This window comes from Oncorhynchus clarkii, chromosome 20, assembly GCF_045791955.1.
Source record: "Oncorhynchus clarkii lewisi isolate Uvic-CL-2024 chromosome 20, UVic_Ocla_1.0, whole genome shotgun sequence".
Classification (NCBI taxonomy): Eukaryota; Metazoa; Chordata; class Actinopteri; order Salmoniformes; family Salmonidae; genus Oncorhynchus; species Oncorhynchus clarkii.
This window is the reverse complement of record NC_092166.1, coordinates 25,456,969-25,483,544: the sequence shown is the minus strand read 5'-3', so window position 1 is coordinate 25,483,544 and position 26,576 is coordinate 25,456,969. Positions and strand designations below refer to the sequence as shown.

The window sequence follows — 26,576 nt, the reverse complement described above, 5'->3', positions numbered from 1 at the left end:
TATTAAGATCATCAATATTTAGTAACCACTTACTATGACATCAAATTTGGAGTAAATATCCACCACTTTCCCTGTGAGGAGATTGAAACATATCCATTAGGCTTCACCACGAGAGTTAAACTGAATCTAAATCAATGAATCCATCAAATTACCCTTATAAAGCATCTTTGAACAACAGCTGTCACAAAGTGTTTTACAGTAACACGTACCAGATACGTCCACCACAGGCAGGGCAGACACCCTCCTCTCTACGAAGATCTGCAGGGCCTTGATGATGGGTGTGTCAGGGTGGATGAAAGCTATGTTCTTGTAGGTACCGATGCCCAGCTCCCCCAGGGTCTGCTTCATAAAGGCTGGCTTGGGCATCTCGCGCACCTGGAACAACACAACATAGTGAGAGAGACACTTTCAGTTTCTATTCACCTTCTCCAACTCCAAGGGCAGTGTTCAAGTAAAAGCAGAGTTGTCAGATTATTGTCCAACTCCAAGGGCAGTGTTCAAGTAAAAGCAGAGTTGTCAGATTATTGTCCAACTCCAAGGGCAGTGTTCAAGTAAAAGCAGAGTTGTCAGATTATTGTCCAACTCCAAGGGCAGTGTTCAAGTAAAAGCAGAGTTGTCAGATTATTGTCCAACTCCAAGGGCAGTGTTCAAGTAAAAGCAGAGTTGTCAGATTATTGTCCAACTCCAAGGGCAGTGTTCAAGTAAAAGCAGAGTTGTCAGATTATTGTCCAACTCCAAGGGCAGTGTTCAAGTAAAAGCAGAGTTGTCAGATTATTGTCCAACTCCAAGGGCAGTGTTCAAGTAAAAGCAGAGTTGTCAGATTATTGTCCAACTCCAAGGGCAGTGTTCAAGTAAAAGCAGAGTTGTCAGATTATTGTCCAACTCCAAGGGCAGTGTTCAAGTAAAAGCAGAGTTGTCAGATTATTGTTTCAAGAAAGACCGTTTTTCTTATATTCTTCCCCAATGGGACTAGTGTGTATTATCATAAAACCTAACGTCAGGTTGTCAGTAATGGTTTGAGACTTACAAAGAGCTGTAGGAACTTGAGGATCCTCTTGTGTGTGAGGATGTAAAGTGGGTTTCCTGTAACAGGGTCGATGACGGGCAGAAGGTGGATCTTGTTTTTGATGAGGGAATACACCGCATCAAATATGCTTCAAAGACAAACATAAAACGCACATTAAAAGAAAATGCAGCCGTTGTCTTCGCAGGTATGTATATTCAAGTATTTAGTTAGCCACCAATTGTGCAAGTTCTCCCACTTAAAAAGATGAGAGAGGCCTGTAATTTTCATCATAGGTACACTTCAACTATGACAGACAAAATGAGGAAAAAAAAATCCAGAAAATCACATTGTAGGATTTTTAATGAATTTATTTGCAAATTATGGTGGAAAATAAGTATTTGGTCAATAACAAAAGTTTATCTTAATACTTTGTTATATACTCTTTGTTGGCAATGACAGAGGTCAAACATTTTCTGTTAGTCTTCACAAGGTTTTCACACACTGTTGCTGGTATTTTGTCCCATTCCTCCATGCAGATCTCCTCTAGAGCAGTGATGCTTTGGGGCTGTTGCTGGGCAACACAGACTTTCAACTCCCTCCAAAGATTTTCTATGGGGTTGAGATCTGGAGACTGGCTAGGCCACTCCAGGATCTTGAAATGCTTCTTACAAAGCCACTCCTTCGTTGCCCGGGCGGTGTGTTTGGGATCATTGTCATGCTGAAAGACTCAGCCACGTTTCATCTTCAATGCCCTTGCTGATGGAAGGAGGTTTTCACTCAAAATCTCACAATACATGGCCCCATTCATTCTTTCCTTTACACGGATCAGTCGTCCTGGTCCCTTTGCAGAAAAACAGCCCCAAAGCATGATGTTTCCACCCCCATGCTTCACAGTAGGTATGGTGTTCTTTGGATGCAACTCAGCATTCTTTGTCCTCCAAACACAACGAGTTGAGTTTTTACCAAAAAGTTATATTTTGGTTTCATCTGACCATATAACATTTTCCCAATCTTCTTCTGGATCATCCAAATGCTCTCTAGCAAACTTCAGATGGGCCTGGACATGTACTGGCTTAAGCAGGGGGACACGTCTGGCACTGCAGGATTTGAGTCCCTGGCGACGTAGTGTGTTACTGATGGTAGGTTTTGTTACTTTGGTCCCAGCTCTCTGCAGGTCATTCACTAGGTCCCCCCGTGCGCTTCTGGGATTTTTGCTCACCGTTCTTGTGATCATTTTGACCCCACGGGGTGAGATCTTGCGTGGAGCCCCAGATCGAGGGAGATTATCAGTCTTGTATGTCTTCCATTTCCTAATAATTGCTCCCACAGTTGATTTCTTCAAACCAAGCTGCTTACCTATTGCAGATTCAGTCTTCCCAGCCTGGTGCAGGTCTACAATTTTGTTTCTGGTGTCCTTTGACAGCTCTTTGGTCTTGGCCATAGTGGAGTTTGGAGTGTGACTGTTTGAGATTGTGGACAGGTGTCTTTTATACTGATAAGTTCAAACAGGTGCCATTAATACAGGTAACGAGTGGAGGACAGAGGAGCCTCTTAAAAAACAAGTTACAGGTCTGTGAGAGCCAGAAATCTTGCTTGTTTGTAGGTGACCAAATACTTATTTTCCACCATAATTTGCAAATAAATTCATTAAAAATCCTACAATGTGATTTTCTGGATTTTCTTTCTTCTCATTTTGTCTGTCATAGTTGAAGTGTACCTATGATGAAAATTACAGGCCTCTCATCTTTTTAAGTGGGAGAACTTGCACAATTGGTGTCTGACTAAATACTTTTTTGCCCCACTGTACATGGCAAACAGTCATGCACACATTCACAACTGCATAATAGACATTGTTATGCAGTAACAACTTACCTTGATTCGGGTGATATGTTCACTAAAGGTTTGAATGTCTCTTGCAAATATACTTCTGTGGAGAGGGACGATGGGAGTTCAACGTTCGGTACATCTAGTTTAATGTTATAATATAAACCAGAGCTCTTTACATACCTCTCCATGTCTCAAGCTTATGATCTTCCAACTCATATATTTGCACCTATGAAACAACACAACTATATAGATATATAAAAAAAAAAAACACACACACACAATACAGAACTACAGAAATCCATCATAGGTTTCAAATGTTGAACAAACATAACGCAAAATGGTTTCGTCAACTCAAACTTTACCAACGGTGACTTGTAGTATCTGTGTAGTATGATGATGAAGTCGGTGATTGTCAACATTCCTGAAATGAGAAGACATGTATGCGTTCAGAATGACTAACGGTTGTCATGAAGCTGTCGTAAAGCATTAGGTTGCTAACGGACTTCATGTCAACAAATCACGCTCGACTGGCTAGGACTCGTAACAAAACTGACTAACATCGTATTTAAATCTGGAGATAATTGTTATCTGGGTCGTTCCACCAAATGAGTATACCTTTTGGGTAATATAGCTTCATCTAAATAATAAACAAGAACACACGTACAACTTAATTAAAAAACACGTTTTCCCATCTCAACAGGTTAAATAAAAATTACTATAGTAAGTTCCTAAGTGTCAAATAAAGTGTCCGGGTTGACCGTAACAGGGTTGACCGTAACAGGGTTGACCGTAACAGGGTTGACCGTAACAGCATTGACCGTAACAGCGTTAACCGTAACAGCGTTGACCGTAACAGCGTTGACCGTAACAGCGTTGACCGTAACAGCGTTGACCGTAACAGCGTTGACCGTAACAGCATTGACCGTAACAGCATTGACCGTAACAGCATTGACCGTAACAGCATTGACCGTAACAGCATTGACCGTAACAGCATTGACCGTAACAGGGTTGACCGTAACAGCGTTGACCGTAACAGGGTTGACCGTAACAGGGTTGACCGTAACAGGGTTGACCGTAACAGGGATGACCGTAACAGGGATGCCAATTTCATCTTACATCAGCCATGAGTTCCCTCGTGACAGGGGGAATGAAAGCTTGTTATGTGCAACAGGGATGGGCAATTGAATGCAAACTTAACAAAAAAAACATATTGATAAAACATTTGTAGCCTGTGGGTAACAGAGAGTTGACGTGTTGTGCTCGACCCATTCAGTTTCACACCACAAAACACCAGAAATGGCCAAAAAGAGTAGAACCAGTTCACCGAATTTTATTCATGTTGTCTAATCTCATGTGGTCTATAAATCAAATAAAACGTTATCTGTCTCGTACACATAATTAGCAGATGTTATCGCAGGTGCAGCGAAATGCTTATGTTTCTAGCTCCAACAATGCAGTATACAGTACCTAACAATACTCACAAATTCCAGAAATTTAAGAAAGAAATTAAAAAGTTTGGACACACCTACTCATTAAAGAGTTTTTCTTTATTTTTTTATATTTTTTTATTGTATAATAATAGTGAAGACATTGAAACTATGAAATAACACATATGGAATCATGTAGTACCAAAAAAAGTGTTCAACAAATCTAAATATATTTTAGATTTTGGATTCTTCAAATTAGCCAACCTTTGCCTTGATGACAGCTTTGCACACTCTTGGCATTCTCTCAACCAGCTTCATGAGTAATGCTTTTCCAACAGTCTTGAAGGAGTTCCCACATATGCTGAGCACTTGTTGGCTGCTTTTCATTCACTCTGCGGTCCAACTCATCCCAAACCATCTCAATTGGGTTGTGGTCGGGTAATTGTGGAGGCCAGGTCATCTGATGCAGCACTCTCTTTCTTGGTCAAATAGCCCTTACACAGCCTAGAGGTGTGTTGGGTCAAATCAAATCAAAGTTCATTTGTCACGTGCGCCGAATACAACAGACCTTACAGTTAAATGCTTAGTTACAGGCTCTAACCAATAGTGCAAAAAAAGCTGTTAGGTGAACAATAGGTAAGTAAAGAAAAATAACAACAATAAAAAGACAGTGAAAAACAGTAGCGAGGCTATATACAGTTACGAGGCTATAAAAGTAGCGAGGCTACATACAGGCACTGGTTAGTCAGGCTGATTGAGGTAGTATGTACATGTAGATATGGTTAAAGTGACTATGCATATATGATGAACAGAGAGTAGCAGTAGCGTAAAGAGGGGTTGGTGGGTGGCGGGACACAATGCAGATTGCACAATGCACAATGCAGCCCGGTTAGCCAATGTGCGGGAACACTGGTTGGTCGGCCCAATTGAGGTAGTATGTACATGAATGTATAGTTAAAGTGACTGTGCATATATGATAAACAGAGTAGCAGCAGTGTAAAAAGAGGGGTTGGGGGAGGCACACATTGCAAATAGTCCGGGTAGCCATTTGATCATCTGTTCAGGAGTCTTATGGCTTGGGGGTAAAAACTGTTGAGAAGCATTTTTGTCCTAGACTTGGCACTTCGGTACCGCTTGCCATGCGGTAGTAGAGAGAACAGTCTGACTTTTTCCTACTGAAAAACAAATGATAGTCCCACTAAGCGAAAACCAGATGGGATGGCGTATCGCTGCAGAATGCTGTGGTAGCCATGCTGGTTAAGGGTGCCTTGAATTCCAAATAAATCACTGACAGTGTCACCAGCAAAGCACCCCCACACCATCACACCTCCTCCATGCTTCACGGTGGGAACCACACATGCAGAGAACATCCGTTCACCCACACCGCGTCTCAAAGACACGGCGGTTGGAAGCAAAAATCTCACATTTGCACTCATCAGACCAAAGGACAGATTTCCACCAGTCTAATGTCCATTGCTCATGTTTCTTGGCCCAAGCAAGTCTTCTTATTATTGGTGTCGTTTAATAGTGGTTTTTTTGCAGCAATTTGACCATGAAGGCCTGATTCACACAGTCTCCTCTGAACAGTTAATGTTGAGATGTGTCTGTCATTTGAACTCTGTGAAGCTATTATTTGGGCTGCAGTTTCTGAGGCTGGTAGCTCTAATGAAAGTATCCTCTGAAGCAGAGGTAACTCTGGGTCTTCCTTTCCTGTGGCGGTCCTCATGAGAGCCAGTTTCATCATTGCGCTTAATGGTTTTTGCGACAGCACTTGAAGAAACTTTAAAAGTTCTGGAAATGTTCCGTATTGACTGACCTTCATGTTTTAAAGTAAGGATGGACAGTCATTTCTATTTGGTTATTTGAGCTGTTCTTGCCATAATATAGACTTGGTCTTTTACCAAATAGGGCTATCTTCTGAATACCAACCCTACCTTGTTACAGCACAACTGATTGTCTCAAACGCATTAAGGAAAGAAATTCCACAAATGAACTTTTATCAAGGCACACCTGTTAATTGAAATGCATTCCAGGTGACTTCCTCATGAAGGTGGTTGAGAGCATGCAAAGCTGGCATCAATGCAAAGGGTGGCTACTTTGAAGAATCTCAAATAGAAAATATATTTTGATTTGTTTTACATTTTTTTTGACTTACTACATGATTCCATATGAATTATTTCATAGTTTTCATGTCTTCACTATTATTCTACAATGTAGAAAATTGTACAAATAAAAAAAAAACTTGAATGAGTAAATGTGTCCAAACCTTTGACTGGCACTATATCTATCTATATATATATATATACATTTGGAACTCAGTTGGGGTTTCAATTTGAGAGTTAGAATAGTAGAATATACAAGGTGCAATTTCAAAACTTGGTTGTGCAACATCAGTTTTCCTCTTGTCGTGTCACTCACTGACAGTCACTCAATTAGCCCATGTCAATCTAAACATGTAATAATCATAGAGGAATTACCGACAGGGCTTGCAGGAACCCCATTGATTTTGTTAGTCTCACTCAGATAAGTTTTCAATATTGCAATATGTGTAGAATTGTAGGAAATTAGCTGTAAAACTGCAACAACTAAAAAGTTTTTAATTCCGGTGCTGAGTTAATGTGTAGTGGCTAGCTATATGGCTAACAGGCTATGTGTTTATAGATCGACTGAGGTGAATGACGCTACAGCAACCAATGTGATAATGGCTGGGGTTTTGCTTGTTTTTGCTGTTCTTTGAATTAGTATTTTAAGAATGTTTTAATTGTATAGAAATGCATGAAACGAGCTTCAACTTTCTTCCCGGACCTGACTAAATCTCAGACCCTGGCTATGGCCCTGATATGCATTCATTGGTGTATATAGGTGTTCGCATCAGTGAATGCATTAAGCATGAATGCATTTCATGTGAACGTGTGTCATACACAAAAGGCGTTTCTTACCCACAAAACACTGCCTCTCCGAGTCCCACAGTGGAGCAGCTCGCACCCCATTGGCCACTAAGGCATAGAAAGCCTTCTTCACCTGTGAGAAAAGACCACAATCATGCACAAAAACACATGGATGGCAAGGTTCTGAAGGTGGTATTGTACATATTGTACAAATGTGGAAGTGTTCAATTGAAATCCAAATCAAACACTAAAGCATTCTGGTTTTAAGGGGTTTCATACTCAGATAAGGGAACTAAAACCTTGAGTTTAATAGATTCAGTGGCTGATTACTGTTTAACCATTTTATGAGGCAAATCATTAGCACTAGCAATAGCACTGCTCTCCTCATGGAACATTAACCAAACCGCTCTCAGTGCCTTTCAAACCAAGGAGACACTTCATGTCCCTCAGTGGACAAACCTAGTAAGATAAACAAAATCTATACAGATGCTCAATGTTAGGTTATAGTCAGGCCTACTCAAACGTATTTATACATAGTCTGAATTCTCAACCCTGTGTGTCTGTCTGGGCCTGGCCAGAAAGTGTCTCAGATTGCTGATCTAAGATCAGGTGCCCCGTGTCCATGCAGTCTTATCCATTATGATCTAAAACGCAAAAAAAAATAAAACTCAATCAGCACTTCTACTTTGAAGCGCTTTTTGAATATGGTCCCTTATCCATGATGGCTCCAACGTGATGTCAACGTGTAGTCATGTGGAGGAGCTGGGCTCACTTACTTGCAGTCCAGTGTCAAACACAACCAGCTTGGAGCTGGTGGGGACGATGTCATAGCAGCTATGGGACTTCATAAAGCGCATGTAAATGTCACTGTCTGGTTCAGCAGCTGTAAAGACAGACACAAATATTCACACCAAATGTGTATATCGGATCATCTCAATATTCATTCTGAACCAATGATGCCACCTCTTGGGCTGGGGGGGGGGGCAATAGTTGGGTTACGATCAAAACACATCCTGCATAATAAGGCTTCAATGTGAAGGATTGTGATTTTGCAATCAGGATGACACTTGTTGTATTGGTAAAAATGAGCAAAACCGGAGTAATTTAACCTATGAAGCGTCATATTCTGTGAATAGCAACCGGTGTCACCAATGTAATGGAATTAATATTCACATTATAATTCACACAAGCACTTTACAAATCAGCATGCTGCATTCCATATTGAGCCCTGGTCTTCAACTATAAGCGGATACAATTGCAAAAACGACAAATAAATGGCTACGTAACACCATCAAGTAAAATGAAAATGTAGACTAGTCGACTACGTAAATGCACTTACCAACACCATCATCGTCTAGTTCAAGTTTCTCCAGCATGCCTTCGAATAAACCGTAGAAATTCTGTAAGAATAAGAGACAGTCAAGAACACGCTCCAAACCTACCACAATATGACATCAGACGCACGCTTTCAGGCGCACAACCACTCGCCGTTTGGCAAAGTTAAGATTAAAATAACAATATACATTCAATAACTGATCCCACTTTACACCATGACAAAATCATCTATCTTTTTGAGAGACTTCCAGTAGGCTAAATGTCCTTGCGCAAAGGCAACATTAAGAAAAGCAAGCCACGTCTGTCTGACAATGACAAAACGTGCAAACTCATTCAATTGCCCTTGTCCAAGTTTCTACTGTAGACTGTGGGCAATTCATATCTGGAGCACTGTGCCTGCCAGTAACTGTAATGGCACATTATTAGTAGACTACACACCCCTTAACTCTGTATTAGTGGAACATTCCTAAATGTATTTGGCTGCAATCAGGCAGCCAATGCCTACAGTAGGATCATACTACTGAATAAAACAAAGGAGTGTACAAGTCTTCCGGATAAAAAACGAAGCAAAAATATTTTTATTTAAAAAAACAGACTGACAGTGTGACAGTGTATCTGCTCGGAAGCATATGTTTTTTTGAGCATTCTGTGGATTGTGAACGACAAGGGAATTCGTTCAATTTGCATTTATTATTATGATCACGCACTAGAATCCTACATGCGAAACAACCACGGCTTTTCACCATATTAGGAAATCCCTTATGTTGCCAAGCAGCCAGAAGCCAAGGATTCCCCGTCCTTCTCTGTGCCCTTAACTTTTTTTGCAAGACATTAAAATGAAACAATTTGCACAATAGAGAATTATTTACGTATATGGGTAGTGCATAAAAATAAATCCATATGGCAAGGGATGAAGTAGGCTGGCTACTGCACAATGACTAAGACACTGTGCAGAGACAGAGGCTGTGCTGCAGCAAAATAATCCTACAACAAAATAAGTCTGTGTACAGCACTAACATGGAAATGTCAATGAGGCAAGTTGCCTTCCCTCCCTATCCTACAAAACACTTCATCATGGCACATACCATGAGCCAAGCCATACGCCATACTGTGCTCTTTGTAGCATATGAGGATTCAAAATCCTATAAAAAAATGTTTTTCTTCATCTCCCCTAGACCCTTGATTAGACCCTAATCCAGTGCAGTAGAAGAAACAGCCCTGAAAGATCACCCCTGGCATGTCCAACCAACCCCCCAGAGTCACCCTATACCTCATCGTGACACAGCAATTTTCAGCCTAACCCCGCTGACCTGCCACAGGGAACAGGGAAGGGAACGTGCTGTAGGTAAACACAGGGCATGAATCCCATCCCAATCTGCTGCTGCACTGCAACAGGTAACAGGGAAGGGAACGTGCTGTAGGTAAACACAGGGCATGAATCCCATCCCAATCTGCTGCTGCACTGCAACAGGTAACAGGGAAGGGAACGCGCTGTAGGTAAACACAGGGCATGAATCCCATCCCAATCTGCTGCTGCACTGCCACAGGGAACAGGGAAGGGAACGAGCTGTAGGTAAACACGGGATGTAAATTAGAGATGGAGGGCTGTTTCATTAACACGCTTCCAGACTGGAAGTGGCAGAGAAGTCATTCCTTTGATTATGGTAAGAGGAGAGCCTGGTGTGTGTTGAGAGAGAGGTGAGGAGAGAGGAGGAGAAGAGAGACAGAGAGAGAGAGAGATACTTATGGCTCATGGTCTTCTAGTCAAACAACAAAACCAAAGATAGTGATGAAATATTGACTTACACTATCAGGGTAGTGTGTGCTATAGCTCAACCAGACAGACAGTTACTTGAAGTATTAGTATAAATAAATATATATCACATCCTCAATCAATCAAATACAGTGCCTTCTGAAAGTATTCATACCCCCCAACATTTTGTTGAGTTACAGCCTGAATTCAAAATGTATTAAAAAAAACATTCACCCATCTGCACACAATACCCCATAATGACAAAGTGAAAATTTGTTTGTTTTAGAAATTTTAGCTAATGTATTGAAAAAGAAATACAGAAATATCTCATTTGCATAAGTATTCACATCACTGAGTCAATACACGTTAGAATCACCTTTGGCAGCGATTACAGCTGTGGGTCTTTCTGGGTAAGTCTTTATGAGCTTTACACACGTGAATTGTACAATATCTGCACATTATTCTTTTAAAAATTGTTCATGCTCTGTCAAGTTGGTTGTTGATGATTGCTAGACAGCAATTTTCAAATCTTGCCATAGATTTTCTAGATGATTTAAGTCAAAACTGTAACTAGGCCAATCAGGAACCTTCAATGTCGTCTTGGAAAGCAACTCCAGTGTATATTTGACCTTGTGTTTAATGTTAATGTCCTACTGAAGGTGAATTTGTTTCCCATTGTCAGTTGGAAAGCAGACTGAACCTGTTTTTTCTCTAGGATTTTGCCTGTGTTTAGGTCTATTCAGTTTCTTTTTATCTTAAAAAAAACTCCCTAGTCCTTGCCAATGACAAGCATACCCATATCCTGATGCAGCCACCACCATGGTTGGAAATATGAAGTGTGGTACTCAGTGATGTGATTTGCCCCAAACATAATGTTTTGTATTCAGGACATTAAGTTTATTTCGTTGACACATTTTTTTGCAGTTTTACTTCAATGCCTTATTGCAAACAGGATGCATGGTTTGGAATATTTGAATTCTGTACAGGCTTCCTTATTTTCACTTTGTCATTTGGGTTAGGATTGTGGAGTAAGTACAATGTTGTTGATCCATCCTCAGTTATTCTCCTATCACAGCCAAACTAATTGTTTTAAAGTCAACATTGGCCTCATGGTGAAATCCCTGAGCGGTTTCCTTCCTCTCTGGCAACGGAGTTAGGAAGGACACCTGTATCTTTGCAATGACAGGGATTATTGATACACCATCCAACATCAGCTACCACAGCAAGTGAAATCACTGCAACACTTAAAGAGCTGCAGTCAGATTTAGAATGGATGGTAAGGAATAAGTTAGTTCTAAATATTTGGGACAAGTCATTCACTAAACCCTAAACCTTGACTAAATCTTGTAATGAATAATGTGGAAATTGAGCAAGTTGAGGAGACTAAACTGCCAGGATTGAAAACTGTCATGGTCAAAGCAGATACGTTGCTAAAATGGGGAGAGGTCTGTACACGGAGAGCTAACATTAATAATATGCATGTCAATCTCTCCTGGCTCAAAGTAGAGGAGAGCTTGACTTCATCACTACTTGTACTTGTGAGAAGTATTAACATGTTGAATCTTCAAAGTCCCCAAGTCCAGAACAGACTATGGGAGGCGCACAGTACTACATAGTGCCATGACTACATGGAACTCAATTCCACATAAAGTAACTCATGCAGGCAGTAAAAAAAACAGATAAAAATACACCTTATGTCGGGTGTACACTACATGATTTTGGCCGGCATTTTAGCTGTCCCAGACAAGTTTGTGAGATTGGAGACAAAATCCCCTTGTCATTGCCAACTTGGGGCGCGCGGCCGTCACTCGTTTAATGTGAGCGGGCCAAAGGCACATTTAGTCTTTGAGCAGTCCCAGACGTCCTGATATTTTCAAACAGGTTTGATTTTAATTGGCACAAAATCTGCAACGCTCTTGTAGTGTGAGATATGCAACGACATGTTTTGAGAACGATAATCAGCAATAGCCAATGACAGCTCGCCAGAGAAGAAGCCAGTGAGATGACGTTGTTTCGCTTCACCCAGAATGTGGAGACTCTCGAGCAGGAGTGATGACTACTACCAGTATGTGTTTGTACTTGCCTTCAAACAAAGCCAAAGTGACAAATCGTTACAGCTCTGAAGTTCACAAGCAATGCTATTCAATTCAAAATGTTGGCTAGATATTTCAAAGCTGTATGGCAAGCGTGAATGTCTGACTGAATGTTTATGAGGCTGCTTTGAGCAACAGCTTGTAGCTACGTAAATCGAATCACATCATAGATTTTGCCAGACAGCATGGCATCGAAAATCCAAGTGAAGAATCTTGTAGTGTGTGATCACCGTCTGTGCCAGATCGTTTAGTGTACGCACCACTACGTAGGCAACACACAAAAAACTACAGGAATCGCGCTCTCTGCAGCTGATGTGAGTAAGACTTTTAGACGGGTCAACATTCACAAGGCCGCAGGGCCAGACGGATTACCAGGATGTGTACAGCGAGCATGCGCTGACCAACTAGCAAGTGTCTTCACTGACATTTTCAACCTGTCCCTGTCCGAGTCTATAATACCAATATGTTTTAAGCAGATCACCATAGTGCCTCTGCCCAAGAACACTAAGGTAACCTGCCTAAATGACTACCGACCAGTAGCTCTCACGTCTGTAGCCATGAAGTGCTATGAATGGCTGGTCATGGCTCACATCAACACCATCATCCCAGAAACCCAAGACCCACTCCAATTTGCATAACACCCCACAGATGATGCAGTCTCTATTGCACTCCACACTGCCCTTTCCCACCTGGACAAAAGGAACACCTATGTGAGAATGCCATTGACTACAGCTCAGCGTTCAACACCATAGTGCCCTCAAAGCTCATCAATAAGCTAAGGACCCTGGGACTAAACACCTCCTTCTGCAACTGGATCCTGGACTTCGTGACGGGCCGCCCCCAGGTGGTAAGGGTAGGTAACAACACATCGGGGCCCCTCAAGGGTGCGTGCTCAGTTCCCTCCTGTACTCCCATGACTGAATGGCCAAGCACGACTCCAACACCATCATTAAATTTGCTGATGACACAACAGTGGTAGGCCTGACAACAACGAGACAGCCTATAGGGAGGATGTCAGAGACCTGGCCATGTAGTGCCAGGACAACAACCTCTCCCTCAACGTGATCAAGAGAATGATTGTGGACTACAGGAAAATGAGGACCGAGCATGCCCCCATTCTCAGACAGGGCTGCAGTGGAGCAGGTTGAGAGCTTCAAGTTCCTTGGTGTCCACATCACCAACAACTAACATGGTTCAAGCACACCATGACAGTCGTGAAGAGGGCACGGCAAAGCCCATTGCCCCTCAGGAAACTAAAAAGATTTGGCATGGGTCCTGAGATCCTCAAAAGGTTCTACAGCGGCACGATCGAGAGCATCCTGAGTCGTGCTTGGTTGCATCACTGCCTGGTATGGCAACTGCTCAGCCTCTGACCTTAAGGCACTAGAGGGTAGTTGCATACGGCCCAGTACATCACTGGGGATAAGCTTCCTGCCATCCAGGACCTCTATACCAGGCGGTGTCAGAGGAAGGCCCTAAAAACTGTCAAAGACTCCAGCCACCCCAGTCAAACTGTTCTCTCTGCTACCGCACTGCAAGTGGTACCGGAGCGCCAAGTCTAGGTCCAAGAGGCTTCTAAACAGCTTCTATCCCTAAGACTCCTGAACATCTAATCAAATGGCTAACCAGACTACTCGCATTGCTCCACACCACTGCCACTCTCTGTTGTCATCTATGCATAGTCACTTTAATGAACTCTACCTACATGTACATACTACCTCAACTAAGCGGTGCCCCCGCACACTGACTCTGTACTGGCACCTCCTGTATATATTGTTATTTTTTACTGCTGCACTTTAATTACTTGTTACTTTTATCTCTAATTCTGATGCATATTTTTTTGAAACTTCTCTGTTGGTTAGGGGTTCGTAAGTAAGCATTTCACTGTAAGGTCTACCTACACCTGTTGTATTCGGCGCGCGTGATTAATTTGATTTTATTTGAGGAAAGACGGTCGTTTAAAGTAAGAGGCTCAGCAATGTTAGAATTGTGAAAGTCGTGTAGTGTCCACCCGGCTTAGTGGAACAGCGGGGACTACGAAGAGACACACACAGGCATAGACACACGCATAGACACACATGATAACATACGCACTATACACACATGTACACATGGATTTTGTGATGTAGAGTAGTGGCCTGAGGGTCCACAATGTGTTGTGAAATCTGTTGTATTATAATGTTTTTAAAATTGTATAACTGCCTTCATTTTGCTGAACCCTATGAAGAGTAGATGCTGCCTTGGCAACAGCTAATGGGGATCCATAATAAATACAAATACAGTCACTGTCTACCTCTACTGTACCTACACAGTGGAAATCCTCCTGCATTGTGCCTGTTCCCAAAAACTCCAAGAGACAGAGCTAAATGTCAGGCCTGTTGCACTCACTTCTCAGTTGATGAAGGCGTTTGAGAGAGTGGTCCTTGCACAACTTAAGCAGCAGGTGCAGGGGTTTCTTGACTCCCTGCAGTTTGCCAACCAGGCCAAGATAGGTATGGAATATGCACTTGGAGAGAGCAGGCCGCATTATGCTATTAGAGTTTTCCAGTGCCTTCCAACAATATCAAGCCAATCTTCTAGCCTGCAAACCACAGGTCATGCAGTTACACCCAAGCCTCCTGTCACCATTCCTCTTCACCCTCTACACAGCAGACAGCCGGCACGCCCAAGCCTCCAGTCACCATTCCTCTTCACCCTCTACACAGCAGACAGCCGGCACGCCCAAGCCTCCTGTCAACTACAAACGTTTTCAGATGATTCAGGCATTGTAGGCTACAACACGAAGGATGATGACTCCCACACAGGGAGGAAATATCCTCATTTGTGGCATGGCGCATCTAAAACCACCTGGAGCTTTTAATGCGTCTAAAACCAAAGAGCTGATAGACTTCAGGAGGAAGAAGGAGCGCATCTCCTGTGATCATCACTGTGGAAAGGGTGGACTCGTACAAATACCTGGGGTTGGTGATTGACGATAAGCAGCAGTGGAAAGAGAACACCTCCATGGTTTTTCAAAAAAGCTCAGTAAAGGCTATTCTTTTTGAGGAAGCTCAGATCCTTTGATGTCTGCTCAAAAATGCTCCAAATGTTTTTTTAATAGCGTTGTGTCTAGTGTCCTGTTTTACAGCGTAATCTGCTCGGGGGGCTAACATCATTAGAGACAGGCTAAACAAAATCACAAAGAAGACTGGATCTACCATTAGCACCCACCAGGACAATCTAGAGCCCACCCTGGATAAGAGGATCCTCAAAAAGCTCAGCAGTATAGAGGCCAACACTAGCTACCTCCACAGTATCTGCCTGGAGCATTGCAGTTTGATGGCAGACAGATGTTGGCAGACAGAAATCCTTTTTACCATATGCTATGAGGCTTTTTAACACGAACACTTCATTTTTATATTCATTGATGATGTGCTGCTCTTAGTGTCTGTGTGTTCTTGTTGTGTTTTTATGGTGTATTTATTGGTAATATATCTATTGGCTGGTGCAACAAAAATGTTCCTCTGGGGGATTAATAAAGTACTATCTTACCTCTTATCTTAAAGACATAATTCTTGTTAATCTATTTATTTTAAAACAACAACATTTTCCTAGGTCCCTCAAATAAAAGAAAAATCAGGCTGGTGTTGTATTTAATAACAATAATTGAAAGGTGGGGGGGGGGGGGGGGGGGCATTAAACAATGTGAAAAAGGGTGCCCTGGGGGAAAAAGGTTGGGAACCCCTGGTCTAGGAGACTCACAGAAAATCACCTCAGCTTCTCCCTTACACCACTTTTCCTCGGCAACCCTGCAATATTGCTTCACTGCACAATCAATTATCACTGCCACTAACACACAGCCTAAACCAGCAGTTGGTGTAGTAGGTAGTAAGTGGTATCACTCACTGGCTGTGAGGTAGCTTGGGGCAGTGGGAAGGCGTAGGATATTGGAGAGGAGGAGGGCTTGGCAGAGGTGGGCAGGCTGAGGCGCTGTCCGGTGTCTGGTGGGGGTGATGAGAGGGAGCGGCCCAGACGTTCAGGGACACTCTGGTGAACCTCCTGGGGGAACAGCATGGACTGGCTAGGGGCCTGGGTGGGGGTGCTGGGTGGGGTGGGGGAAGACGAGAGGCCGGAGACTGTGGAAGAAAAACAAAGACCAGAGAAAGGATTAGCAGTTAGCACTGGTCTACACAGGCCTGCCATTTATACATGGAGTTTCCCTAGACATCTCCTGTAGTGCTGTTGCAATGTTCACAGTCAATCTCAACTCAATTATGTCCTTTCTGATTGGGATATACTGTACCCTTTCAACATAGTTTGTGCTTGTCACATGATACTGTAATAGTGGAGTGGCTCCCCAAGATATTTTGCTTTTCAGAACAATATTGATTGGAATATCATTAAGTATCCTCATTTATCATCAGCAAAGCTGATGGGTCAATAATGCTTGATTCCTTCAGATGAATCATCTGAATTGAGCTTGCTGATGGGATTTTCCATTCACAACATGTGTGTTAAGTGCTGCCAGGGCCTGGAAACCTGCCAAGAAAATAATGAAAATATCCAGCCCACCATGTCCCTAAAGAACAGCAATCAATTGATTTCAGTGGATCACTGCAGTGCAAGCAAAGCTTGTGAGTCCTATGACAACTACAGTAGACCTATTTGAATGTACTGTATGTAGGTTGTCAGGAACGGGTTGGACCAACACACAGTATCAGAGAACATCTTTGAATACCTAAAAAATGTATCCAAAGCTGGTTCAAATTTCAATCAAATAAATGTGAAGAACATCTATATTCTGGCAATTAACAATAGAGTGGAATATAGTTATCGATCCATCCTTCCTCTATTCCTAGCTTCATGTACTACTACCACTACCACTGTGCCATTACCCAGCCTTGATGATGTGTATCATATCATAAATCAGTGAAGAGATACAGGTAAATGCCAAAATAAAGCATCTTAGTAGGGCTTTGGGCCACCACGAGCCGCCAGAACAGCTTCAATGCGCATTATAGATTCTACAAGTGTCTGGAACTCTATTGGAGGGATATGACCCCATTCTTCCACTAGAAATTCTATCATTTGGTGTTTTCTTGATGGAAAAACGATGTCTTAGGCACCATTCCAGAATCTCCCATAAGTTTTCATTTGGGTTGAGATCTGGTGACTGAGACACACACACATGCAATCACACACACACACCCTTTAAACCCCCTATTCTCCTTTGAGACCCCTCTTTCAAAGTCACAGACTTCTTCTTCTATGGTAGCCAAAATAATGGGCAACTGGGCATGTTTATACATGACCCTAAGCAGGATGGGATGTGAATCGGTTAATTAACTCAGGAACCACACCCGTGTGGAACCACCTGCTCTCAATATACTTTGTATCCCTCATTTACTCAAGTGTTCCCTTATTTTGGCAGTTATCGGTATCTAGTGTACAGTATACCATAAAGAACTAACAGTGATTCAGCCTGGCCATAGTATTATTGGACAGCTGCCTGAGAGGCTAGCAGGCTCCTGTTCTGGCAGTGTCTGTCAGGTCGAGGCTGCCGCTTGATCACATGACAGCCCTCACATGGCCCTCAGCAGTCACGACCCAGCACGGGGAACGGGTTGACATATGACACCCACCCACACACATGGCCTGAGCCCCACCCTGCTGACATATTTCTGAGGCCACACTTCCAGTGACGTGGGTGATGCGTACCAAGTGGTTCACATTTCCTCCACTAGACCATGGGACTGCCATGGGACTCTGCTCATCTCCAGTAACTTATCAACAACTTCACTTTGACATTCAAACCACCACTCACTGATCTATCAAATCACCTATAGAACTATAAGTCATAACTGCCTTATGAAGGCACACTGTCGTAACAGCGGAGGTGATTAGGGATTACTTGAACCGAAATGTAAATTGTTCAAGCAAACTAAATGATGTTTGATCTGAAAAACGACCACTTCCCAGGTTGCATTACACAGCAGAAACATAAATAAACCATTTTTTTTGCTAGAAGACAGATTAGTCTATCAAATAACCTTGCTTGCATTATTTCTGATCACTCATTCTATTTTACCAACCCAACTGGTTGGAGGATCTGGTGGAAAACATTGCAATTCAATATTCAGTTGAAGTCGGAAGTTTACATACACCTTCGCCAAATACATTTAAACTCAGTTTTTCCACAATTCCTGACATTTAATCCTAGTTAAAATTCCCTGTCTTAGGTCAGTTAGGATCAACATTTTAATTTAAGAATGTGAAATGTCAGAATAATAGTAGAGAGAATGATTTATTTCAGCTTTGATTTCTTTCATCACATTCCCAGTGGGTCAGAAGCTCAATTAGTATATTGTAGCTTTGCCTTTAAATTGTTTAACTTGGGTCAAACGTTTCGGGTAGCCTTCCACAAGCTTCCCACAATAAGTTGGGTGAATTTTGGCCCATTCCTCCTGACAGAGCTGGTGTAACTGAGTCAGGTTTTTAGGCCTCCTTGCTCGCACACGCTTTTTCAGTTTTGCCCACAGATATTCTATAGTATTGAGGTTAGGGCTTTGTGATGGCCACTCCAATACCTTGACTTTGTTGTCCTTAAGCCATAACTTTGGAAGTATGCTTGGGGTCATTGTCCATTTGGAAGACCCATTTGCGACCAAGCTTTAACTTCCTGACTGATGTCTTGAGATGTTGCTTCAATATATCCACAATTATCCTCCCTCATGATGCCATCTATTTTGTGAAGTGCACCAGTCCCAACTGCAGCAAAGCACCCCCACAACATGATGCTGCCACCCCCGTGCTTCACGGTTGGGATGGTGTTCTTCAGCTTGCAAGCCTCCCCTTTTTTCCTTCGATTGTCATTATGGCTAAACAGTTATATTTTTGTTTCATCAGACCAGAGGACCTTTCTCCAAAAAGTACGATCTTTGTCTCCATGTGCAATTGCAAATCGTAGTCTGGCTTTTTTATGGCGGTTTTGGAGCAGTCACTTCTTCCTTGCTTAGTGGCCATTCAGGTTATGTCGATATAGGACTTGTTTTACTGTGAATATAGATACATTCGTACCTGTTTCCTCCAGCATCTTCACAAGGTTCTTTGCTGCTGTTAACTGATTTTGATTTGCACTTTTCGCACCAAAGTACATTCATCTCTAGGAGACAGTACGCGTCTCCTTCCTGAGCGGTATGACAGCTGTGTGGTCCCATGGTGTTTATACTTGCGTGCTATTGTTTGTACAGATGAACATGGTACCTTCAGGTGTTTGAAAATTTCTCCCAAGGATGAACCAGACTTATGGAGGTCTACCATTTTTTTCCTGAGGCTTGGCTGATTTCTTTTGATTTTCCCATGATGTCAAGCAAAGAGGCACTGAGTTTGAAGGTAGGCCTTGAAATACATCCATAGGTACAACTCCAATTGACTCAAATTATGTCAATTAGCCTATCAGAAGCTTCTAAAGCTATGACATAATTTTCTGGAATTTTCCAAACTGTTTAAAGGTACAGTCAACTTAGTGTATGTAAACTTCTGACCCACTGGAATTGTGATACATTGAATTATAAGTGAAATAATCTGTCTGTAAACAATTGTTGGAAAAATGACTTGTGTCATGCACAAAGTAGATGTCCTAACCGACTTGCCAACACTATAGTTTTGGTAACAAGAAATTTGTGGAGTGGTTGAAAAACGAGTTTTAATGACTCCAACCTAAGTGTATGTAAACTTCTGACTTCAACTGTATGTATTTGTGTACACACACAAAAGTTATATTCAAAGATTTTACTGAGTTACAGTTCATATGAGGAAATCAGTCAATGACTGGGAATACAGATATGCATCTGTTGATCACAGATACCTTAAATTTAAATTTTAAACAATATAAAAAATGGGCCTCAGTCACGGATTCCCCGGTACTGCTGTTCATTCCGTTCACCAGCTCCGGAGGTCTATGTCACCATCTTTCTAGATGTCACTGAACTGGATCATTACCACCAACCCCGGACTGTCTTGTCTGATTACACACACCTGGTTCCCATTCCCCCTGATTAGTACGTGTATGTACGTGCCCTCTGTTCCCCATTGTCCTGGTTGATTATTGTTCCATGTCCGTTGGTCTTGTGAGTACCTGTGCTCTGTTGTATCGGGTTGTGTTTTACTGTGCGCTTGTTATTACGGGTCTCATCCAGTGTATTTATTAGAGTTTTACACCTCGCCCTTTGTTTGGGTCACAGCCCTGTGTTATATATACACACACACACACACACACACACACACACACACACACACACACACACACACACACACACACACACACACACACACACACACACACACACACACACACACACACACACACACACACACACACACACACACAGGTGCTGGTTTTGGGGTTTGTCCCATTCATGTTCATGACGTATGCCATTTTGGGTAGTGAAATTTTAAAAAACTTTCGTATTCCTGCGCCTGTCTCCAATCATTATACAACGACACTTACAATGGACCTCAGGATCTCTTCACGATATTGCCATCGATAAAATGCAATTGTGTTCACTGTCTGTAGATTATGCCTGCACATACCATAACCCCACTGCCAAATTCCCTCAAAAAATGACATTGAAGGCAGCTTATGGTAGAGAAATTAACATTAAATTATCTGGCAACAACTCTGGAGGACATTCCTGCAGTCAGCATGCCAATTGCACGCTCCCTCAAAACTTGAGACATCTTTGGGATTGTGTTGTGTGACAAAACTGTACATTTCAGCGTTGCCTTTTATTGTCCCCAGCACAAGGTGAACCTGTGTAATGATTATGCTATTTAATCAGCTTCTTGATATGCCACACCTGGCCGGTGGAAGGATTATCTTGGCAAAGGAGAAATGCTCACTAACAGGGATGTAAACAAATTTGTGCACAACATTTGAGAGAAATAAGCTTTTTGTGCATATGGAAAATTTCTGGGATCTTTGATTTCAGCTCATGAAACATGTGACCAACACTTTACATGTTGCGTTTATATTTTTGTTCAGTGTACATAGTCTCCTATTTTTACTGGACCTCAAGTACGTCGTCAATTCAACCAATCCCTCTAATCTTAATTCCCCCCACAGATATCCACAGACTAACACATTTTTTCCCCAGTATATTACCATTTTACAATACATCCTTATATTTTACTGTCTTACGAAGGTCTTGAACCGCTCTACTCGTACCATTTCTACAGAGATTGCCCTAAAAATGTATACTTGACTTTTAAGAGTATAATCATATTTCCCATTGATTGATCATGGTTTTTCAGATCTCCTTATAGTACTGTTGTAGGTCCATCTGAACACAGACATGACTTAAAACCCCTTCTGGACCTGACTCCAAAGACGAAAAGAGATGAACTACTGATCCTGTTTCCTCGTGGCAGAGTCTGCACAGGGCTGACTGTTCAATGCCCAATATATTGAGCAGTCTTTTTGTAGCGAAAATATCATAATTTATATTGAAAATAATGGATTGATGCGTCAAATGTTGTTTTGTACATCAGTTCATAATCCTGATGTCACGGTATTGGGACTATAAAAATGTTCCCAACTATGTTGAATTTTATGCGGTATAGTTGTCAAACCTCTCGACCTTAAGTGAAACTGACATATTTTACGATTTATACTAGTCATTTTAAGCCATGCATGGTTTTGGATTGGTGGCATACAAACTAATTCACTACCTTCTCTTTTGAGTACTTGTTATAATTCTAATTTTATGGCTGTGTATAGAACCCCCTAGTAAACCATACAGCGCACACACTGACTTCTGCTTATACTGCGTTCAAATAAAAGGGACTGAATACTAAATGGAGGTTACATTCAAAAGTAAACCGATATACCATCTAATGAAAGCTCAACTTCATTGAAGAGGATAAATCTGCACAGGCATTCATCGTGTCACACAAAAACACATCTCCACTATCTCCTGACATTTAGCTGGCTAATACCAGCCCTCTCTTCAGTCGTTTTGGTGTCTTATTTTAGCTATGCTGTTGTGGCACATTCCGTAGGAGAAGATAACACAGAGGGACAGCAGGGAGGGAGGCCCTCCTCACCAAACACACAGGGAGGGGAGGGGGAATACACCACATGGGGTACCGAGGTCATCTATACCAGTGTTTCTTAACCTCTCCAGGGGTGGGCAACACCAGTCCTCCAGGGCCTGATTGGTATCACAGTTTTGCCCCAGCCCCAGCTAACACACCTGACTCCAATCACCTAATCATGATCTTCAGTTTAGAATGGCATTTGATTAATCAGCTGTGTTTACTAGGGATGGAGGAAAAGTGTGACACCAATCAGGCCCTCGAGGAGTTGCCCACCCCTGCGTCTAGTCCATGGACCAGCTCTGGCCCAATGGATTTTGCAGACTGGCCCCTCAGTTGGTTAACTGAAACACCCAACAATCAACATCTAATTCAGCATGCCAGATTGTGTAACACTACATTTTGAAAACACTGAAAAGCTTTGTGTATAAAAGGGCAATGGTGAACTAAGACTGTGACGGCATCATATTGGCCAATGTTCTTTCCATTAAGTCTAAGGAGGAAGGCAGGTGTCACAATACTGCTTGGCCTCAACATTAAGCAATCAGTGTTTCTGATCTGCAGTGGTGAGTGGCAGATTTCCCTTAGGAGTTTGAAAGGGGTGACTGGGCTGTCAGCCATGTTGGGTTATGAGACTGTGGTTTTGAGTTCATCAGCACTATGATCTGACCTGGCTGTCTGATGTACAGTGCATTCGGAAAGTATAAAGACCCCTTGACTTTTTCCACATTTCGTTACATTACAGCCTTATTCTAAAATTGATTAAATGTTTTTTGTCCCTCATCAATCTACACACAATATCCCATAATGACAAAGCAAAAACAGGTTTTTAGAAATGTTAGCAAAAAAAAAACTGAAATATGACATTTATATAAGTATTCAGACCCTTCACATAGTACTTTCTTGAAGCACCTTTGGCAGCGATTACAGCCTTGAGTCTTCTTGGGTATGACGCTACAAGCTTGGCACACCTGTATTTGGAGAGATTCTCTCATTCTTCTTTGCAGATCCTCTCAAGCTCTGTCAGGTTGGATGGGGAGCGTTGCTGCACAGCTATTTTCAGGTCTCTCCAGAGATGTTTGCAGTTCTGGTTGGGCCACTCAAGGACATTCAGACTTGCCCCGAAGCCACTCCTGCATTGTCTTCGCTGTGTGCTTAGGGTCGTTGTCCTGTTGGAAGGTGAACCTTCGCCTCAATCGGAGGTCCTGAGCGCTCTGGAGCTGTTTTCATCAATGATCTCTCTGTACTTTGCTCCGTTCATCTTTACCTCGATCTTGACGAGTCTCCTAGTCCCTGCCACTGAAAAACATCCCCACAGCACGTTGCTACCGCCACCATGCTTCACCGTAGGGATGGTGCCAGGCTTCCTCCAGACGTTTATTTCACCTTTATTTAACCAGGTAGGCTAGTTGAGAACAAGTTCTCATTTGCAACTGCGACCTGGCCAAGATAAAGCATAGCAGTTCCACACATACAACAACACAGAGTTACACATGGAATAAACAAAACATACAGTCAATAATACAGTAGGAAAAAAGAAAAAGTCTATATACAAATGAGGTAAGAAAATGGAGTGAAGGCGATAAAGAGGTCATGGTGGTGAAGTAATTACAAAATAGCAATTAAACACTGGAATGGTAGATGTGCAGAAGATGAATGTGCAAGTATAGATACTGGGGTGCAAAGGAGCAAGATAAATAAATAAATACAGTATGGGGATGAGGTAGTTGGATGGGCTGTTTATAGATTGGCTATGTACAGGTGCAGTGATCTGTGAGATGCTCTGACAGCTGGTGCTTAAAGCTAGTGAGGGAGATAGGAGTCTCCAGCTTCAGTCATTGGAAGCAGAGAACTTCCATAAAAAAAATCTGCCGTTTCCAGCTACAATAGTCATTTACAACATTAACAATGTCTACACTGTATTTCTGATCAATTTGATGTTTAAAAATGACAAAAAAAATGCTTTTCTTCCAAAAAAAGGACATTTCTAAGTGACCCCAAACTTTTGAACGGTAGTGTATGTAAATAAGATCTGTTTTTTTGCTTTTAATAAATTGGCAAAAATATCTAAAAACCTACTTCGCTTTGTCATTATGGGGTATTGTGTGTAGATTGTTGAGGATTTGTATTTATTTAATCAATTTTAGAATAAGGCTGTAACGTAACAAAATGTGGAAAAAGTGAATGAACTGAATACATTCCGAAGGCACTGTATGTAAGGGGTTTGTGGGACTCACACAAACTCCTTAGGGAGACACAGCAACAACCATCCCTGATCACCCTTGTGTAATACGTGTGTGTGTTTGTGTGTGTGTGTATATGATTGTGAGTGTGCGAGTGTGTGTGGGCGCGAGTGTGTGTGGGCAGTACATTTTGTAAATCCTTAATATTCCCCCTTTCCCTTACACTACATGACATGTGAGCTCAAACCTTACATCAGACCTCACATCTATGTATGTAAATTGTTTAAAACGAGCTTAGTAACTATACGAGATAGTTGCTGTCAAAAGGTGCTGTCAGGATCATTATTCAACTATAATGGGGTCATACATGCTGCTGAAATCTTGCATTTAAACCACATCAAAATGCATTACACCTGTTGGCTTTTAGTAAAGTGCTACTGATTTATTACTTATGGCTGTAGTCTCATCACATTGTGCTCTCCATGTATAATAAACACAGCACTAAAATGTAGCCTGGTCCCATACTGTACGTGCTGTAGTGCAGACAACTCTTCTAGCCTGGTCCCATACTGTACATGCTGTTGTGCAGACAACTCTTCTAGCCTGGTCCCATACTGTACGTGCTGTTGTGCAGACAACTCTTCTAGCCTGGTCCCATACTGTACGTGCTGTAGTGCAGACAACTCTTCTAGCCTGGTCCCATACTGTACGTGCTGTAGTGCAGACAACTCTTCTAGCCTGGTCCCATACTGTACGTGCTGTAGTGCAGACAACTCTTCTAGCCTGGTCCCATACTGTACGTGCTGTTGTGCAGACAACTCTTCTAGCCTGGTCCCATACTGTACATGCTGTTGTGTAGACAACTCTTCTATTGTTGACATGTCAATCTCCTCTATTATTGTCATGCTGTAACCATAGAAGACTTGGCAACAGCACATACAGTATAGGGCCAGACCAAAATAAACTGAGCACCACATATGGGTTTACACATACAGGTTCACATCATAATGACAGTAGGGCCTTGACCTCTTCCTCCACTGATCCCAGGTCAGACTAGGGCTAAAGGTCAACCAGAGGTTAGCCCACCCCTTAGGAGCTGTGGAGTTCATGCGGCCCAAGCATCCAGTGAGATGTTCCAAAGGCAACATCATAAAACCCCATGTATCCAGTGTGATGACCCTGTCCCTGACACTCCTGGAGGAGAGACACCGTCATTTTCATAAAGCTTAACGTTCCAAATCAGAGCAGCGATGATTACATGGAGACTAACAGATGTGGGTCAAAAATAACAGCGTCGTATTATCACCCAGCTCAAGCAGCAGGACTATCAATTACCATTTCATGTAGCACCAGACTACTCTTAAATCACGATGAGTTAGATTGAATGAAAAAACATGCAAACATGTTAGTTTACCGTCTCATATCCTCACTGTACAACGTTTAAAAAAAAATCGCAAATGTTTCCGAGGGACACCGGCCATAAAGACCTTCGAGCTGTCAGCAGCCCCTATATGTAGCTGCAGTGCCAATTACAAAATGGATGCTCTGTTTTTACCGTCTGGATCAGCAGGGTGATGTCTACCTTACTGTACTTGTTACAAAATGTATATGCCGTTTATACTGTACTACTCCTACTGTATTAATAGAGGGTCCATTTGACTGCTCCGATAAGAAACATTTATTCTGAGTGCGATTGTTGATCCAGGATGGAATCTAAAAGAGACCTTGAGGGAAGGATAATATATTCAACATATACTGTCTTGTGGCCCGTCATAAACGGGGCGCACAAAACATAAGAGTACCTGCTTTTTCCATGACATAGACTGACCAGGTGAATCCAAGTGAAAGCCATGATCCCATCTGGATGTCACCTGTTAAATGCACTTCAATCAGTGTAGAGGGAGGAGACAGGTTAAAGAGACATGCATCGAGATATGGATTATGTATGTGTGCCATTCAGAAGGTGAATGGACAAGACAAAAGATTTAAG

The 26,576-nt window shown here is 42.2% G+C and overlaps 1 protein-coding gene across 4 annotated transcripts in view; it reads right to left on the bottom strand.

The window, feature by feature from the left end:
- LOC139376124 (5'-AMP-activated protein kinase subunit gamma-1-like) overlaps positions 1-26,576 on the bottom strand; it is a 60,167-nt gene that overhangs the window by 3,075 nt on the left and 30,516 nt on the right. For all 4 annotated transcript variants that reach the window (XR_011627880.1, XR_011627881.1, XM_071118334.1 and 1 more), the window contains 10 exons: positions 16,215-16,444; positions 8,488-8,548; positions 7,925-8,031; positions 7,200-7,281; positions 3,196-3,254; positions 3,014-3,059; positions 2,879-2,933; positions 1,028-1,154; positions 210-375; positions 34-71 (listed from right to left, as the gene is read on the bottom strand). Coding sequence is in view for 2 of the 4 variants with exons in the window: in XM_071118334.1 (XP_070974435.1) it covers positions 34-71; positions 210-375; positions 1,028-1,154; positions 2,879-2,933; positions 3,014-3,059; positions 3,196-3,254; positions 7,200-7,281; positions 7,925-8,031; positions 8,488-8,548; positions 16,215-16,444 (971 nt within the window). In the remaining 2 variants the exon portion in view is untranslated. The remainder of the gene's footprint in view (positions 1-33; positions 72-209; positions 376-1,027; positions 1,155-2,878; positions 2,934-3,013; positions 3,060-3,195; positions 3,255-7,199; positions 7,282-7,924; positions 8,032-8,487; positions 8,549-16,214; positions 16,445-26,576) is intronic.